This window comes from Hypomesus transpacificus, chromosome 23 (genome assembly GCF_021917145.1).
Source record: "Hypomesus transpacificus isolate Combined female chromosome 23, fHypTra1, whole genome shotgun sequence".
Lineage (NCBI taxonomy): Eukaryota > Metazoa > Chordata > Actinopteri > Osmeriformes > Osmeridae > Hypomesus > Hypomesus transpacificus.
The window spans coordinates 1,643,062-1,663,550 of NC_061082.1; the positions used below are offsets into that span (position 1 = coordinate 1,643,062).

General features: G+C 46.7%; 1 protein-coding gene across 1 annotated transcript; it reads right to left on the bottom strand.

The window, feature by feature from the left end:
- Window positions 1–2,434: 2,434 nt before the first annotated feature.
- Window positions 2,435–13,452, bottom strand: LOC124485527 (insulin-like growth factor-binding protein 2-B). Its single transcript, XM_047047204.1, has 4 exons — window positions 13,054–13,452; window positions 6,910–7,070; window positions 5,216–5,356; window positions 2,435–3,364 (listed from the first exon to the last, which is right to left on the bottom strand). The coding sequence occupies exons 1-4, from the start codon at window positions 13,412–13,414 to the stop codon at window positions 3,203–3,205; spliced, it is 825 nt and encodes a 274-aa protein (XP_046903160.1). The 5' UTR covers window positions 13,415–13,452; the 3' UTR covers window positions 2,435–3,202.
- Window positions 13,453–20,489: the final 7,037 nt, after the last annotated feature.

Consider the following 20,489-nt stretch of genomic DNA (forward strand, 5'->3'; position numbering starts at 1 on the left):
GCCTGTTTTGTGATATACATGCCTAAAGGTGCCTAATATATATATAGGCCTACTGAAATAATATCGGCATTATAATTATAGTAACTGATGATTTTTCAGTTGGCAATTTTTGGGTGCCCCCTCAGGACTTGGTGTCCTACGCACAGCACGGAGTGCGCGTTATGGGAGCAGCGGCACTGATGATTAGTCAACTGTAACTTCATAGCTGGACCACCAATCACAGAGCTGCATTTTCCTCCCGACAACGGAGGCAGCAAAATTCTGAAAGGACTCTTTACATTCCAACACTAACTGAATAGGCACGAAGGGTTTATTTCAGAAACATTGTCTTTATATTGAATTGAATTGATAACATAAAATGAGAACAGATTACTTTTAAAACATATATTTATATATATATTCCTCTCTGAGGACCCAGAGGGCCCTGACAGTTAGGTCCATTTTACCCACCAAAGTGTCGTTATTCAACTATGTCAAGTTAAACTCGGTTTTGCAGTCAATTACCCCAAATTGTTGTGTTCACAGGTTACTAGGTGGTGTAACAGTAGTGTACAATCCCAGTCGAGGTCCTTCTGAATCAAAGATAAGCATTGAGGTTTCAGATCCCTGAAACTTCTCCACATGCAGATGCTGTGGAGTGCACAATAGGAGATTTCTGTTTCCCATTCAGTGTCACCAGTTTAAGTTGTGTTCAAACCAGAGATGGCAAAAGTACACAAATCCTTCACTCAAGTAAAAGTACAGATAATCATGTTTAAAAAGACTCTGGTAAAAAATGAAGTACTGACTACATTTTTTTATTTAAGTTAAAGAAAATAAGTATCGGCTCTGACATACTTATGTGAAAAGTAGCAAACACAACACTACTCACTATAGATGCAGCACCTTCAGACGGAATCCTTTTTGACACAGACAATTTTGAACATCTCCCTCATATATGGCTATGGGTGATCAGGGGTGTCTCAGTCATGTTAACATTCCTAAGACATAATATTGATCATGACACCAAATACAGATGAAAACAAGTAAGTAACAAGCCTGGTTTAAAAACGAAAGAACATTTGTGTAAAAAAGGTTGTCCGAAAAAATTATTGTTAAGCAATGTACTGATACCAGAAAAATCTACTCAGGTAGAGTACCAAAGTATTATTACTTCATTACTTTCCATCTCTGAGTCAAACTGAGCAATTTTTAGCATCAATAGAATTTTGAGTAGTTATTTTGAAAACATAAAATGTACTGAGAAAACATGGAAAACATGTGCAGTTGACTTTTGTTTTTCATCAATCACGCTTGACTGTGTATAACTGTGGCATTGTTCATAGTCTTGACCTACATGAGAGCTGTTCAAAGGGCAGCAGAGTAGCTGGTGGAACAGAGGCTCATGCCTGGAGAACACCAGTAGCACCACAGGTAGGTAGTGCCGGGGGCAGGAGGGTAAGTACTGTTCACCCCTGGGGCAAGAGTCTATCCACAAAGGTAACTCTCTGACACTACCATCATCCCCACAGTTGTTCTGTAAGTAACCGGCATGTCATCAAACTCCATCAAAACCACCTAAACCACAGCACAACATCAGAAAAACAATGTTTCGGAGGCTCTCGTTACCATGGTGACAGCGACAGCGGTGGGCATAGGAACATCTCCTGCTGGAACACACGGAAGGTCGGAGGTCACAGCAGTCAGATGCTGCTGTAAATGTGCCAGTTTTGGCCGGCGCTTCGGAAAGGCTCTGTTTACACCACTCGAGTTGAACCATTTCAGTTACAAATCACCCTGCAACACTGACAGCTGCCTGGGGCATAGCGTTGGCAGGGCTGACCTGCTGGACTGGCAGGGCTCATCAGTGTTGCACGGCTTGTAGCTTTTCGACCTCACTGAGGTAGGACACTTTGGACAGTGACTGTTTAGCCATGTGTGTCTTTGTGAATGTTCCCTCCATCTCAACATGTTGATGTGTTGATGTGATGGTCCAGTACGGAGGCTAGGGGGAGGAGCCGGCCCCTCTCACCTCCAGCACTGAACAGATGTTTGCTTGTGCCTTGTGACCAAGCATTATCCTGTCCTTGTGTTTGCATGAAAGTGTGTAAGTGCGTGTGAAACCCAAAGCATCGGCATAGCGGACGAACCAACGTTTATTTATAGACGTTTTAAACCATTTACTGTAGTATCACATTTGTCAATGTCTGCACTGTGTCCCAAACTTATCTCATGTCAACACTTCATTAGTAACCCACCACACACACACCCCTCACCCCCTCCTCCCCAAGTCGGCTACCTCCCTCTTGACCCCCAGGTACCCTTCTCCTCAAACACACACACACACACACACACAAATGCGGGACAACAAGGTTCGACAGACGTGAACACACACACACACAGATGGGGAGAGAGTGCTGGAGGACATGGAGACTGATGTGGGGTAGACTCTGCCTACATGCGCTCTGCGTCTCTCTCCCGCTGCTGCTTGATGTAGAAGAAAGCGTAACCATGATCGCATGAGGTGTGCCTCACCAGAAACCTACACACATTCACAGAGGAACTGTTAAACCTTAGTACTGAGGTAAACAAACGCTTATCTTACTGGAGCTCATAATTCTATCATTTCTGGTAACGTGACAGATGTATTTATACATGTACGACATCATTTAAATCTCTTGAATGATAGTAAAATGTCATACATGCAGGCAGGGTTGTTTTATGTCAAGGGCTTTGGGGGTACTTTGTGAATTCAACACCTACTGACTGGGCTGTGGTGAGAGGGCTGAACGTTACATGCCACAAGTCCAAGCAGCTGCACTCATGCCAGTTTTAGGCTGCCTGGTGAAGCAGTCGTATCCCATGCAAGGCAGCCCCGTGATTAGCATTGTGTAAATTCAGGCATCCATACAACTCTCAGGACCGCACCTATGAATAGCAGGAGGCATAGCTGCTGCACACAAACACAAAGTGTGTGTGCAGCACTCACATATTGACCAGGATTTCACCACGTTTATCGTTAGGACATTAATTGGGATGACGATGGTTATTAATAGGGTTCTCTTTTAAGCTTTAATATCATATGTTGCCTCAGAGTGAGTTGATACGTACACATTCTTCAAGTAAACACACAAAGGAAATGGTGTTGTCGGGGACTGAATGAGCGGATGCAGAGCGGGGGCAGTTGAGGTGTCACTTCTTCAGGAGGGCTGGGGTGGGGGGGTCACTCCTGCAGGAGGGCTGGGGTCGGGGGGGTCTCCTGCTCCTCCAGGTACATGCTGCAGTTGGGATCTCCTCTCACCCGGGGGGACGTGGGGATGTGAAGCCCTGTTACGGGGTCCACGCACCAGCACTCTCCCCTCTGGCCGTGGGTGGACATGTTGCACTGGAACCACACACACGTCAGTACACACACACACATTAGCACACACACGTACATAAGCAGACACACACACCCAACACACAACACCACACGTGCGTGTACACACACCCACTACACAGACATCCACAGGCACACGGTGGGAAACAGAGTTGTTATGATGAGGAGGGAGGAGGAAGATTCCGGGGCAGAAGCAGGGGAGGGGTGTTGGAGGGGTGTGTGTGTGAGTGGTGTACAGGAGGGGGTGTGATATGGGCGTAGGACAGGCCACGTGATGCTATTGGACGAGATTCTGGATAGACAGAAGGGGTGGGGCTCCACAACCCCAATAACAGCCCATTCCTTGGGCATCCTCTCCCCCCTGCCTCCACGCCCCCGCCCACCCCCCTGCCTTCCCCCTGCCTCCCCACGGCATGCCAGCAGACCACCAGACCCCCAACCGAGACCTCTTTTCTCTCTCACCCCCAAAAATGAGGTCATAATTGAACTGGACACAGCTATACGCCGAGCGCGGGAGAGGAAACAAAACAAAAAACGCTCCGCCCCCCAGAAAAGAACAGACTATCCTTTTTTTTTTGTTCAATGAGAAAGAACAAAAAGTGACAGTTACAGTAATTAGCAGAGGGACGGCTGGGTTATGGAGGTGCTGCTGTCTTGAGCCCTGGGAACCAACATGTTACTTCTGTTTCTTAAAACAATAATTTCCTCTTCATTCGCCCTTTTTATCCCTCCCCTCTGCATCCCATGTCCTTGATCGACCCTGGACACAGGCTAGAGGATTATAACAGCAGACACACGAAATGTAGCTTGACTGTTAGGGCCAGAGCAGCTCCAAAGAGTTGTTGAGCAGCACTGACAGACAGACAGACAGACAGACAGACAGACAGACAGACAGACAGACAGACAGACAGACAGACAGACAGACAGACAGACAGACAGACAGACAGACAGACAGACAGACAGACAGACAGACAGACAGACAGACAGACAGACTGACAGACAGACAGACTGACAGACTGACAGAGTATACTCTTTATTATTATTCCTGCTCTCGAAGTCTTCCAGCAGTCTGGTTAACGTCTGGGAAGGTTTTATGACCTGGTAACTGGGTGACCTGGTAACTGGGTGACCTGGTAACTGGGGGAGCTGGTAACTGGTTGATCTGGTAACTGGGTGACCTGGTAACTGGGGGACCTGGTAACTGCGGATGAGAAACTGTGGCCTGCTCCTTGTTGACAACATGCTGCTGGAGGGAGGAGGGGTGCTGGTGGAGGGAGGAGGGGTGCTGGTGGAGGGAGGAGGGGTGCTGGTGGTGTCAGCGACACAGCCCAGGAGTGGGGAGGGGCGTGGATGTTTTTTCCGGAACACAACCCAAGGTACTTTAGAAAAAAAAGTTGTACTTTTTGTGGGTATGTGAGATGAGAGAGAGACAGAGAGAAAGAGAGAGAGAGAGAGAGAGAGAGAGAGAGAGAGAGAGAGAGAGAGAGAGAGAGAGAGAGAGAGAGAGAGAGAGAGAGAGAAAGAGAGATGTGGAGAGACTGAAACAAAAAGAAACATTTATGCCTTTGCTTGAGAATGTCTGTATCTCGAGACAAGCTTTTGGTTAAGGTAACTAGTTTGCTAATTAGATCTGCAGATATCCAGTACGCAGACAGGTACCTGGGTTGGTACTGTATAATGCTGGTTCTTCAAATGCTTGATAATATATATAAGAAATTCTTTGTGACCTACTCAGTGAATTTAAATTCTAGCAAGTCTGTTTCTTTATATATTTGTAACTACAACACATCTAAATAAAGACAAACACACACACACACACAGATTCACACACACACCGAATGACACACACAGGTTCACCTGTTTGAGGTTATAGTGACCATGCTTGTCACAGTTGGGGAATTTGAGCTTGTAGAGATTCTCCAGCAGGCCCCTATTGTCCTGGAAGGTCATCCTGGAGATGTGCTCCAGCACCCTGCTGAGCTCCTGCTGGCACGGGCTCTGTCAGGACAGGACACAGGAACAACTACTTGTCATATATTGCAGCACTACAGTTACAGTTTCATTGCAGCACAGTTGAGAACCCAACACAGCAGGATGTAATGGTGGCTATTGTTAAACTCACCTGGTTTCAAAGTCCAGGAGACCTTTGAAAACCTCTGGACTGAAACCCCCCCCCCACACACACACACACACACACACCTCCAGCACAGTGCAGCATCTGACAGAGCGCTGTGCTCCGCTGACCTGGCTGGAGATGAGAGGATGCAGGGGGAGGCTCAGTCACGTGGAACTGTCCTATACACACACACACACACCTATACACACACCTATACACACACATACACACACACAGATCTATACAGACACTCACGCACGCACACACACCTGACCTTGGTGAAACACAGATTCAAAATATTCTAAAGGCCGGTGAGTGTTTGCATGAGCATGTCTGGTGGGGGGGAGATTCTCTGAGCTTCATTATGCTAAGCCGGGCAAGCTTGATTAGACACAATTAGAAAGCAGTTCAAATGAATTTCAGCAGTGTTTTCACACAGGTCCCCCGCGACCACCCACGACCAAACAGCATCACCATGCCGGGACCTGGTCAACAAGGCTGGGGACAGTGTGTCCCCAGCTGCCCCCAGCCGCCCCCAGCCTCCCCCAGCCTCCCCCAGCCTCCCATGTTACGCATCGTCCCCTGTGCTGCCTCCAGCGCTGCCTCCAGCACTCTCATCGATTGTCTTTGTCAGCCCCCATATTAGGAGTTTTGCTGCAATGCGGTCTGTTAAATGAGGGGGAAAATGCAGGCATGTATATCATTGTTCCAGAGTATCCAAACACTTGTGGTTCCTCTCGGGCGCCCCAGGCCGCGCCCCCCGGCCACGGCCCATGCCACACCCCCAGGCCATGCCCCCAGGCCACGCCCCCGAGGCTGGACTCATTTGCATGCAGGAAACAAGGAGAGCCCTTCAGACTGCTGCACATCAGTCAGCGTTTCAGAGAATGCGCGTGTATGCTTGTGTGTGTAAGTGTATTTTTATGTGTGTGTTTGTGTATGCGTGTGCTTCATTGGTTATTTCGGAGAGTTTGTGGGAGTTGGGGTGGTGGGTGGTGGTGGGACAGGGACAGGGACAGGGTTGCAGATGGCATTCAGCATGGTGTGACACACCCTGTCATGAGTGTGGATGTGTGTGTGGGAGGGGTGTGTGGGGCGGGGAGTGTGGATGTGTGTGTGTGTATGTACCCAGAAGAGGGCACTGCTGTGTTGAGCAACATGCCCTGCCAGGTGACCTCTGACCCCTGTGGAGACAAGGAGAACAGAGCTTCCAGAGTCCTTAATGACCTGCAGCAGGCAAACACTTCCTGTCTGGGATGGTTCTGGGAGAGAGAGGCAGGAGGGAAGATTCCTTAACAGGAGCTGTGTGGTGATGCATGGGGACTCTCCTCACCTGAGGCTGGGTGTGGCCCCTGGCTGTGTGTCACCTGAGGCTGTGTCTCACCTGAGGCTGTGTCTCACCTGAGGCTGGGTGTGACCTGAGGCTGTGTCTCACCTGAGGCTGGGTGTGGCCCCTGGGTATTTCTGGGCAGTTGATTTTCATGCGGGTCTTGATGTCGTTGTGGTACTGCAGCACAGCGGCCGCCTTCCCCCGCAGCCTGGAGCTCTCCAGCGGAGGCCTCAAGTACACAGGGCTGTCAGTGGTCGGCACCTCCACTGTGGAGCCACGCACACACACATATATACACACAGATACATATACACGTAACAACACACACACACACATAATAATTCACATACATACACACACACACACACAGACATGCTTGTTAATGATTTCACAAATAATGACTTCATGCTCAAGAATGTTAAAATGGAAACAAGACATGTGCACATGAGCATCTTCAATATATTGAACTGTTCCAGGTATATGGTACGTCTAGCACAATCCGTTTTCACTTCATGAAATTGAGTTTCTGATGACATATTGTAAGGGATTCAATCGACTTTGGTTTTGACGGAACACTGTCCTGTTTTGGGTTAGGGGCTTGAGCTGTTGGGTTAAGAGAACTGGCGATGTTTGTTTACAGTTATTCTTTCAAGAATCACGCTGGACAGAATTATTGGCACATCGTATTGTGTAAAACCCTAATTTGATTTAAAATGTTTATAACCCTTCAGGGTCCAATGAGCACCCAAAAGTAAACAGGGTCCAGTTTATAAACTCAAAACTATTGATACTTTCGGTAAGCAGAGATCTGCTAATGGATGACATACAGCAAGTGTAGTTAACTGCAGGTGTAGTTTCTGTAAACTACAGTTCATACTGCAACTCAAGTACATCTGTTTTCTCACATGCACACTCAAAAATACACACACTCAAAAATACATAGACATTTGATATCTCTTTAATCATGAGGTGCTTTCAAAGGGACTGTTTTCTAATAACAGGTTGAGTCAAACAATGTGAAGCCATTCTGTGACTCTGACACACAATGGTTTCCATGACTCCCTGGGGCTCGGAGCGGGTACACCTCACTCTGATGTCACTTCCTGCAGGGCAAAACCCCAGTCAGAAGTGGTCAGGACAGTCATTTGTTTGGCGACAGTCTCAAATACTCAGAAGGGCTCATGCACTTTTGCCCTACTGAATGTTCTTATTTTTCTTGTTTTGTAGAGAGAGAGAAGGAACTGAGGAGTGAGGAGCTGAACCCTGGAGCTGAACCCTGGAACCTGTTGAAGCCTGAGGGTTAACCCTAACCCTAACCTGTTGAAGCCTGAGGGTTAACCCTAACCTGTTGAAGCCTGAGGGTTAACCCTATCCCTGAATATCCAGCTCCCCGCCTTGTGTCTAACTACAGTTTTAAAAACCACTCCAACATTGTGAAGCTGTCTCTCGCTGTCACCCATCAACACTTCTCTTTAGATGGAATCCGTCAGAATTCAAAGACATGTTCTTGGCAACATAGCATGGACACAAACACTGCTGCCTACAGAAAGCAGAGAAAGCAGAAGGGTCTTTGCCATCCATCAATGTGACCTATTTGACATAGCTCCACCTCCCAGACTGAGTGATCAGCAGGTTTGGGAAGTTTGCCTCACAGCAGTCACTCGCATTCAGTCCCACATGGACACAAGGTGTTTCCATGGACACAAGGCGTTTCCATGGACACAAGGTGTTTCCATGGATTGAAAAAGACCCCAGAGGTGCTCATGACAGCTCGTTTATGCTTTTCTTTCAAGAGTCTCCTCAGACTGCTTTCTGACCTACAGTAACGACAACGTTTTTACTGTAAAATAATAATACAGTAATTGAAAGTGAGCGACTCTTTCCAACAAAGTCTGTGTGAGACTAGAGTGTTGACTGAGGGCAGGAACTCACAGCCAGGCAGTGAGAGAGCACACAAGCAGGAAGCACTTTGACTGCTATTCCTGCTGAGTAAGAACTCATTACCTGAACTACCTGCCAGGGGCTGTCTGTGTGTGTGTGTGTGAGAGCGTTTCGCTCCACCAACTCTCATCTGTAATTAGGGTTAGGGTTAGCACAAACAGGAGACTCTGAGACTGTAAATCACTCCTGGAAGGGACAGCTACCCTGTGACTCTGCCCAGGTATTCACAGGCACCGTGTCTGGGAGAGAGAGAGAGAAGGGAGAGGGAGAGACTGTCTGTGTGTGTGTGTGTGTGTGTGTGTTGGGTGTGTGTGTTTGTGTGTGTGTGTGAGGTGTTCAGTGAGAGGGTGTACTCTCTCTGGGTGGAGGGATGTGTTTGTTTGACAGGATGATGTTCAGCCGCTTAATCGTCTCCAGCAGTTAGCGTTTTGGTTTGATTTCTTACTGTCATGATTGAAACATATTGATGTGCTGCCATAATCTTCAAAATAATGGAATCGTTTTTACATTACCCGCACTACAGACAACCTGGTTTGTGTGAAAACATGGGATTTTGCCAACAACTGTCAGTTTGTTTGCTTCGAGTTTCTCGAACGTTGTTAATAAACTGGAATCAACTAAAACACCAAATCCTTAGCAACACCATCTTACCTGTCACAAGCTGTCTGAACTCTGGCACTGAACGTTACGCCTGAACTCTGCTTTTCTAGAAGTTTCATAACAGAGTGAGTAATCTGCTATATTTACCATGTTGCTTAGAGTCTGACATGTGTTGCCATGGTCACGCTCAAGATTTCTCAACAAGTTCATGATCTGAAGACAATTTTCAACTGAATACTGAAGCTCAACTTTCTTTTTTTGTGAGCTTTGCCTTTTGCACACTGATGAAATAGATAGTGGATATTTTATACTGTGTAACCAAGCAAAATGAGTTGGCTGATGAACAAAACCATAAAACAACGAATGATGAATTATGGATTTTATCTAGCAAGAACACCCCCAGGCTCCTCATTCAACTCTTTAAAAAACTCTTTTGCAAAAGTCCTCCACGAGCAAAATAACTGTAATCACAAATCTAAAGGGACTGACTGCCCACAGGGGGGTCTATTTGCGGCCCCAACAGGATTTGGATCTCTTCCCTCCTCTCAGCCGGTTAGACAGCTCCTTGAGGAGAATGTTTATAATCACTCATCAGAAGCAGCAGAGACAGGCCTAGATGAGGTTCTGCCCTTTACTGTGTCACGAGGAACATACATGTTGGATCTTGGGACGGGAGGTAGCTGGCTGTGTAGGGTCGCTGGTGGTTTGTCATTCTAAGATTGGACCTGCTGTCCGGGTGAAGGACGTGTCGTGCTGAGTAATGGTGGAGGAGCCCTGGAGAGGGCAGTCTTGCCTGTATCAGGATCTGCCATCCTAGTTGTGAGCCTCATGCATGCGTGTGCGTTTTAGAAGTTTTAGAGGAAGAATTTCAAACAATCCAGGTTTGGATAACTCTCCAAACAGTCTGTCACCGAATCAAGGTCCGTCCCAGTGAAACGATCCTGACCAAGGATCCTTTCAAGGAGTCCTGCTGCTTGTGAACCCTCGAGCCTCGAGTCCTGCTGCTTGTGAACCCTCGAGCCTCGAGTCCTGCTGCTTGTGAACCCTCATGCCTCGACTGCTGTCACAGGAGCTGTGGGTTGGAGTTATTATCAATAATTTAGCTGATATAGGAGACTTTCAACAGCACTCGTTTCCATAGCCAATTTCTCCTCGGGTTTTCGAAACACTTCAAGATCAGTCTTTTTAGTTTCCTCCTTTCTTTCTTTCTTTCTCCCTTTCTTTCCAAGTTTGCCTGTGGTTTGTGCGTTGCTTAGAGCATATCAGCTGTCGATGGTTACCACAGAAAAAAGGTGTGGTTGCACACAGTTATTACATTACAAGTCAAGCTTGATGCCTGCCAATTCAGTCACATCAGTCTAATATTCGTGTGAGGTCTTGAGCAGTACCAAGATAAGATTGCTAAACAGCTGCTCACATCATGAAAAAGGGTCTGAGATAGCAAAATCTAGGTGGACATTATGAAGTGGTAGTTCGCCTTGCATATCATTTATTTGTCTGTTAATTCTAGTGACTGAATCCTGCCATATACCTATCTTAAGAGTAATCCTGTGGTATAGTTAGGAATAAAGCTGCAGTTTAGACATGAAGAACAAGAAATCCTCTCCACGATTGCAGGTAACAACATGTAGATCAGCCCCTCTTTTTTCTCTCTCTCTCTCTCTTTCTTGCGCACTCTTTCTATTTCACTCTCTGTATCTCTGTCTCTCTCTCTTACACACACACACACACACACACACACACACACACACACACACACACACACACGCACACACACACACACACACACACACACACACACACACACACACATACAGGTATGAAAGGGAGGAGGCAGGTCTGGGCACACTTACTGTGTCTGGGGGCAACAAGGGCATTCCCTGTCAGTATGCAGACTGCTGAGGCAGACTGCTGAGGCTGAGGCAGACTGCTGAGGCTGAGGCAGACTGCTGAGGCAGACTGCTGAGGCTGAGGCAGACTGCTGAAGCAGACTGCAGCGGAGCGTGGGAGAACAGGGAGGGGAGAGGGGCCGACCGGTCACACAACAACATAGACAACTGGAGAACCTCACAGCTGACAAACGATAATTGAAGCACAGAATCGTAGGAGACATTCATTGTTATACATAAAAGATTGTGATGTGCCCCGGTAGTAAGCATACCACGTAGGCTGAGGCCTTACCGCAGCGGCCTGGGCTCAAAACCTGGGCTCAAAACCTAGGTTCAAAACCTGGGCTCAAAACCTGGGTTCAAAACCTGGGTTCAACATAACTCTTATGGAGGATCGGCGCCATTGGCTTCGAAGAGGCAATTTAGGACCTATGACAAAAGAACTGACGTGCTTTGGGTGGTGGGTACTCAAGTAGATGTGAACAGTTCAGAAGACATGTTCATGTTTGTGATTCATACTCACTTTCATCATTGTCAGGTACTTAAAAAATGAGTGTTTCTGTAAAGTAGGTGCTTCTGGGTGTTCATTTGAACTATAAAATCATATTCAAGAGCCGTGGCCTACTAATACTAGCCTTGTACATCGAACAACTCTGACCACATTTGTCACAGACCTGTCACAGTCTCCCTCCTGTATGAGCGCAGACTCTCTGAGACTGTTGTTGTGACAAGGCTCTGTCTGTGATGACTGGAAAAGCTGGCGATCAAAGTCTGACGTTGTCATCCAAATCTCTGCCTCTCTACCTTTACCTCTCGCCCTTTTCCCCTTTAAACCCCTCTCCCTCCCATTTCAGCAAAACACGTCACAATGTCAATACTTTTTTTGTACTTTAAGTCAAACAGTGCTCTGTATACTTAGACTCCACAGCTCAATAGCCTGTGTGTGGAGAGTCCATGTTCACAGACCAATCCATTAAAGGAACATTCCAAGGTTTGTGTCACTTTGAGCTTGATTTGGCCCTGTGTTCTACTAACCTGGCTAGCACCGCTAAGTCCTGATGTCAGACAGGCGTGGAAACCCTCCTGTCGATGGTACGATGCAATGCTGGCCTCAGCAGGCTGGATGTCCAAGCTGCAGCACTGCTGTATGACCTATACCAGGTGATAGAAGCACTGCTGTATGACCTATACCAGGTGATAGAAGCACTGCTGTATGACCTATACCAGGTGATAGAAGCACTGCTGTATGACCTATACCAGGTGATAGAAGCACTGCTGTATAACGTATACCAGGTGAAAGAAGCACTGCTGTATGACGTATAACAGGTGAAAGATGGCTGATGTCGTAGTAGGGGTGTTTGGTGACAGGGAGGAAAGGATCGTTTCAGGAGAAAACGTTCCAAAACGCCCGTTTCCTGTCAAAGTTTCAGGGATGGGTTTGCCCGATATTAGACTCCAGGAGATTAGTTTGTTTGCATTGAGCGTATGGATGTGCACCCTGGCTGTGTTAACAGTTAGAGAGTTGTGTTTCATGGAAACTGCTCTCAAATTATGTAATCTCAGATTGAATTATCCAAACTCTTTCCAGCATTGAATCATGTATTTGAATGAAGCATATCCTCCACCATTAAACACACAATTCAGTCAGCATCCATGACATTACTACAGCCCATTCATCTATTGTAGGTGGTCTTCAGTGCTGTTTCTGAGACATTTCCAAACGCCTTTTTAAATCTACATTTAAACATGTTTGTGTATATAGGGCATCTGCGTGTAAACAAACAAACAAACAACAGCCTTACAAACCGATGCTACTCACCACTTGCGTCCAGGTATTCCTGACCCGCCGTTGGTTCCAGGTCCACTTTGCGCGAGCACCGGCCCAACCCTTTAACGAGCTGCTCCAGCGGCAGCACCGAGTCGGCGCTAGGGTAGCACCTCAACCCGGTGGAGCAGCGCGGGGTGTAGACGCCACACAGCTCCCCCTCAAGACGGGCACACACCGGACAGCAGCCGCAGCCCGGTTCACGCACCATCTCCACACAGCTAGCGACAAGCCTCGGACAGGCGGCCTGGCGCTCTGCCGTGCAGCTCGGACAGCGGAATATCAAGTCCCCCTGATGGAGTCCAGACAGGACCCAGCACGCCAGCAGAGCCACCCAGACGGTGTGTAGCACCATCGTGTTGTTATGTTATGCTGACTGGGTGATCAAAGTTAAGTTAGCTCAGAGTTACTGATGTGAACTTCAGGTGGAAGGTTGTTACCGTTCATTCTGTCAACAAGGAGGTGAAAGCTGGACTGGGATCTGCAGGGTCCTATTGCCTAACATTTTTCTTTGTTTGTTTTTAAAGGCAGCTTTGCAATTGAGGGAATGTTAAATTTTTGTTGTGTCTTGACCTCTCCTTTGGTCTGTCAAACAGTTACTACTTACCGTGTAACAAGTTATACGATTGGAGAGAGACTTTAATCCAAAATGCTAATTTGAGTTTAGGAGAAGCATTGAATGCAATTTCATTTTATCGACTGTCCTCAGGATAGAACCTGATCAGCTGGCGAACTGTGCAGGGACTGCTGAGAGTGAGAAGCAGTCCCTCACTGCCCCCCCGGGCCTCCACCCCAGCCCTGCTGGCGTTTACGCCACGTTAAGATGAAGGTGAGTGGCTCTGAAGCAGCACCTCGTGTCCTGGTGTGAGCGTGTGCTTCCAACATCATCTGGTGAGGCTTTCCAGTGTGCCACGCTGGGAGACAGAGAGCCAACGGGAGACCTTTCCATTCCACATACTGTTCCACATCCTGTTTTCTGACCCCAGGGTGCATGTTTGGATAGCGTTGCCTTGTGGTGTCAAATCTGGTGTCAAGTCTTGGCGTGAAAAGTCTAACGCCTGCCCTGCCACTCTCTCGTCTCCATGACTGCCGTTACCAAGACGCTCCGACGAGCGCCATACGCCAACCTTTGGAACGCTTTTTGCTCTCAGTATTTCATGTGAGCTTCATTTGACCGAAGGTTATACATGAGACTTTACTAGTTTGTCGACCTTTGCAGTTAATGCACGCAACTACAACCCTTTGAGCAGTTTCAAATCCTTTTCTTATTTCATTTATGTACTTGTACTCACAAATGGAGGCCGTCACATGCAGTCCACTCGCACTGTGCACACAGACACACGCTGTGGTCCTGGCTCTGCCCCAAACACTGGGAGGAGCCCTGATCATGGGAAGCACATGCACCCTCCCCGACACTGTGTCCAAACTCCTCAAGGCACTAATTGATTTTCTTTCAAAGACAGAGCAATTTGTTTGGTGTCACTGAACTGTAGCATTTCTAAGGGCCTTTGAACTGAGAGCTGACCTATTCCGACCCTGATGCCAAAATAAACAGTTGTTTAACTGTGCCCAGATATAAATAATTTGAGATTGAGTGTGGACAGTCTGAAATGTTCTTCTAAGGAATATTTGAGTTTAGCCAAACTCTGAGTGTTTAGAGCAGAGCATGCCATCATGAACACCCCCTTCATGAGACAGACAGCCTCATTACACGGACACTGCATTTATCAACATCATTATCATTCTGTGGCTTCATGACCCCACAAAATAGCAATTTTGAATTGTTCGAATAACACAAATGATTTAAGATTAACAGAAGCTTTGGTGGATCGTTAGAGATGTAAGACAAAAAGTATTAGAAGGACAAAATCAGATGCCAAAACTTTAACTAAGTCAGTTTAAAAAACATTGTTTACCTTGGTGGGTTTTGAAACTGCAAACCATGTTATCACAAGCTGTTTCCCAATACATCAGTCTCTAACTACTTCCTTGTGTTAAGGCAGTTTGCTCAAAGTTTGTGCTGCTCAATTACACATAACATTTTGTTGGCTGAACTCATTTCTTTAAATGAATGGCCTCTTGCTGGATCTGTCAGGAAGAGCGTCCAGTCTGGGAGGATTTGATGGGTGAGTTGTCTGAACACTGTTGATCAGTGGGGTCCATGTACTCCAGCTGTTCTCAAAGGCCTGGCTGTTCTCCTCAAACTGCCTGCACAGATCTCTCACCTCAAGAGAAAGAAGTAGATGTTTCATTTGTTCAATTAGTCACATATAAATATATATCAGCTGTCAGCTTATCAGCTGTATTCTGGTTCCAGCTGTGCGTTCTCCTTCGCTGCTTGGAGAGCTCGTTGGTGGCGGTTGGATGCTCCCACAGCCTTCCTTTCTACCTCTTTCCCACCGGTTCCCTCTTTGGTGCAGATCCACCCACTGATTAGCTAGCTGCACAGCCACAGAACTCTTATAAAGGATATCTGGAACGAGCCGTTCAACTGGAGCAGACCCCGACTGAGCACACACAGAAACGTTTTGCAGACTCATGTTCTCCTCCCTGATTGGACCAGGGAGAAGCATCAAAGCCCACCTGCGCCGCAGACTGAAGAGGTTGCCGGCCACCTTGGAGACAGACGGCAGCCCTCTGGAGCTGCTCTGGCTCCGAGGCAGCTGGCTGGTGCTGTCAGGGTCACCCTGCTCCTCCAGGACATACAGGTTTTCACAGAGAGGGACCACCACTTGTTCATCGAAGGCATCCTTCATTGCTCTGAGATGCTGCATGAAAGACAGCAGCCAGGAAATGCAACGTTTGATGTCGGAGCCCATGCAGTAAACACTGGCACCGACTGACTCGTTGGATTCCGCTTGAATGTCTGACACAAGCTCCTGTAGCTGTTCCAAACTGTCAATTTCACTTTTGTGTTTTGCAGTCAAGGCTCGCAAGACCGAGCCAAGACTGTCCATGTCAAAGGACTGTTTGCATTCCTCAACGTGGACCTGGAAGGCCGCTATCTCTCACCTGAGGTATGAGTAGAGGTCATCCATCACTGGAGCTTTCCATTTCAGCACCTATCTGAGAGAACCCTTTCCATTACACCAAGAAAAAGAGCTATCCAAACAGCGTGTTCACACCCTTTCACAAACAAGCCTTTTAACGTGAACGTTGTGAGTCTCTAGTGTGTGTTTTGCTCTGTCGAGAACCGTGTTATGCCGGCGACTAAGTGAAGTGGAAATGTTTTCATATGACCACTCCAGTACTTTCCTCCAGTCTCGAATGAACTATGATTATATTATGTGTATGTTGCTTAGCAACATTAGATGAATGGGCATTACCTGAAACATTACATTTTTTAGCACTTGTAAAGGAAAAAAAGAAAAGATGTGGCATTTGCAGAAAGGTATTTTCACAGGACTCGTGACAGGTCTATCTCTCAAGTAGCTGTTAAGTGAACACTAATTAAAAAACACAGCAGTTGTCATATTCTCCACGCCTTAGACATAAGCTTCAAGGCAGCTCAGAAGAAAAGGGGACAAAAGTGTAAACCCTGATGAAAAAACAGCAATGTAGGAACGAGCAGAGATGAAAGGATTTGGGCGAACCTTTTTCATCGCTGCTGTAATTGCTGGTTGTATTGAAACTCAACTACGATGCCATCCTTGTGTGTCTGAGAAACAGTGAGTACTTCAACAAGCAGTTGCAGTTGGAAAAGCGCATTCAGTCAGGACACACATTCAGTCAGGACACGCATTCAGTCAGGACACACATTCAGTCAGGACACTGTATCTGTTATTCTCCTCAGCTTGGTGGTTCATCACTGGTAACCTGTCAGCTGACCAAAAACAATCCCTTCATGTAAGGGGACACTGAACACACTGTAATAAAATAACAAAATTACAATTCCATTAAATACAATAGTACACCTAAAACCAACCTGACTTAGGTTCAGATCACATCTTTCCTTTATCCAGTGCAGCCACTACCTGTATTTAGGAAAAGTAGAGCAGTTTATCACCCCCTGGTGCCAGATATGAAGCCAATTTATTGTTAACTGAAATTCATAATAAAACGTAAAAGCATACAGATCTTTGTGTTGTCATCGTGGCACATACAAGTCCTGCAATGTTATGACTCTCTCTGGCAACCAAAGGTTCAAACATGCAGTCTCCAAGGAATGACTGGGGTGTGACAGCGCACAGGAGACAGACGGTGTCCCTCCTCTTGCTGGTGCGTTGAGAATGTAGCCTGCTTAAAGGACAGTCAGACGATCCGACTTCTAAAAGCTACTGTTGTTTACACAAGGTTACTATCGTGTAGCTGTGTGTTGAATAGTGAGGACCCAGGCAGACACTCACAGACATAAACAGAAGCACGGACGTGAATGGGAGTAGTACTGTTCTGTGTGGATTCACCTCACTGAGATCAAAGGCAAAGGAGACGTTTTTCTAGGTTTTAAGAACACTTTGAAATTGAATCTTGTGTGACTGGTTCAAAAGATTTTTCTATTTTGGTTTAGAAATGTGCAAAGACAGTTTTAGATATGGAATTCAATGTGGAAAACGTTTGAGAGCAGGCAGACTTTTGCGGTTAAGTTATGTCTTCTGTCCAATTACTTCCTTTTCCAGGAATGCATTGAGAAGTTTACAAATAATTCTAGTTGTTTACTTGTTTTGGATCTAACAAGCCGACAGCATGCTAAACTCCATCCATCTCCTTCTGTTTGAGTCTCTATGTGTTCTCCCTCTGGTGTGTTCTGCCCTGCTGGGCACAGGGACTCACAGGGTCAGGGGGAGGTCTGTGATAGCAGCTGGATGTGATATAATTACACTGGAGATAGCAGGGGGAGAGAATACTGCTCCCAGCACCACAGAGAGCTCTGGCCTCTGATGAATATCTCTCTCATTCTCTCTCCTCCTCATAGGTCTGAGAAGCAGGTTTACTACATGGCTCAAAGTGCTGAAACACATGGGCTCTCTCATTGGTTTGTGTGTGGCAGATTTATTTGCTGTTGTTGCATGCATGTTCATCTGAGGCTGGTGAATGTCTATGTCTCTCGGCTTCAGAGAAAAAACATCTTCGATAACCCCCACTCCCCACTCTCACGCCCTCCCCCTCCTCCCTCCCACCCTTTCTTCCTCGATCAGGGGTCAGCCTGTGTACTGTACGCATGGTTTAGACAAGGCGGCCTGCTGATCCCTGGTCACCAGGGACTAGCAGGGAGCAGGGTGCAAAAGCCTGGGAACGAGGGGGCTTGGCCTGGGAAAGGAAGCTGCTTGTGCAGCGGTGCAGGGCTGCAGATTGCATAAGACAGCGCTCGTTCACACTGATAAGGCCATTGGATCACCGGAGAAGAGGAGCTTAGCTGTGCAGCTGTGGAGGGCTACTAGTTTCTCTGCTACTTGACATTCAGCTGGAACTTTTCACCTCAACTCTGTTCACTGTATTTTTCTTAGTTTCGTTTTTTTTTTTACTTTTTACTGGGACCAGTTCATCAGAACAGGAACTAACCTACAGGTACAAATCAAGGTATGTCAGGGGAACGTTTTGTTATAACTACATTAAGACTGTAGTTCCAGTATGTTAAGATATGTTCTAGAATAAACCTGTTGGTGTTTACCCTACCTTCACTTCAAGATGTCCTGCATACACTTACAGGTCTGTTCATACCTACTCCTGAAGAGGTTTCTGGTTATGTGAAGGGTTTTTCAGTACCAGTTTGGACAGTTGTTGAGGTTTGGAAGAGGACCCAGCGTGAATCTGGATTGCATTCCTGCTGACATCTGTTTCTAGTGACTCCATCCCAGGAGACAGATTCAATCATTGAGAAAATGTTCAGGATGCAGCTGGACTTGACATTATAAACCTGTTTGTGAAATATAGAAAAACATATACAGTATGTAAAGGTTTCAGCTTTTTGTGCCAACCGCAAGTTACTTCATCGTGTATATATTTGATCCAAAACAGCTGTAAACACTGACATACCCTCATTCTCTACGATGTACAAAACTAGTGTTCGTACTGAACACTATTATCATGCAGCAGCTGTCTGTGTTGTAGCCTACAGCTCAATGGACTGTGTTGAATGTGAATGTGGGCTATATAAACAATTTTAAGTTGATTACATTGATTGTCTGTCTCCTGGTACACGTCTGGTGTAAAAAAAAACCCACAATGTTTAAACTTTTGAAATTTCCTGATAGATGGAGGTTCAAGTGTCTTCCAATCAAGTGACAATTTGTGTGATTCTTCTGGTAATAACAGGTAAGCTGTTGATTTGATCTGTGGTCAGTCCGACTGGTTTACCTCACACAACTCTGGAAAAATGGGTTACTTTTCAAGCTACACTTTTGCATTTGTTTAAGTATACATTTATAAATTGGAAAAACAAATGAAGTCTGTCTGGGGGAATCTTAATAGTTGTTCTAATAAATAGAGGGAAGATTGAACTGAACTTCTAAATTCTACTCTCAATTCTAGGACTCAGCAAAGGAGATATAATATCATCATGCAGCCGGCACAATTTCGACAGATTTGCCCAAGATTACTGTTTACCAGAATTTTACAACAATATGAAGAACAGCGGCTACCAAGACAGTTGCCCCTGGCCCCAGATGAAATGGTGCGTCTTCTCCTTACCTGCTGTCTTCTGGATGAGTCCAGTGTGGCCTGACCTGCACTGTGACCTGAACTGTGACCTGCACTGTGACCTGCACTGTGACCTGCACTGTGACCTGCACTGTGACCTGCACTGTGACCTGCACTGTGACCTGCACTGTGACCTGCACTGTGACCTGCACTGTGACCTGCACTGTGACCTGCACTGTGCGTTCCCTCAGCAGTCCCTGGTGCTGATGGCTGCTTCCTGTTAAGGACCCTGGTAACAGCATAATGGCTGCTCCCTGTTAAGGAAGTGAAAACAGTGGAGGGGGAAGTTTGACGTTGCATGACCTTGAGTCGTTATGGAGATGCACCATGACCTTGAGTCGTTATGGAGATGCACCATGACCTTGAGTCATGGGAAAGTTTGATGTTTCTGGATCCCCTGGGTGTTTCCCAGGGTCACGTCACATCGCCATGGCTGCCCACTGTTCATTTGTCTTCATACTTCCAGGTGTTACATGGTTGGCCCAGACTGTACATGTTGTGATATTACTCTGATTCCAGCTGAATGAGCCAGGTCTGACTGGTCATGACCCTGGGGTGGTGCCCCTGGAGGGAGGAGATGGTCTGTTAGGGTGGAGTGTTCACACAGGGAACACGTCACCTCCCCACCTTCTGACAGACTGATGCTGTTTAGTGCCTGCAGCTTTTATGTCTTCATGTTCTCTCTTTCCCTCATGTTCTCTCTCTCTCTGCTCCAGGTCCTACATCCAGCTGAAAACCTGCGTGGAGAAGGTGGCCAACATGACGTTGTGTCCAGAGCCCTCCCTGAAGGATGA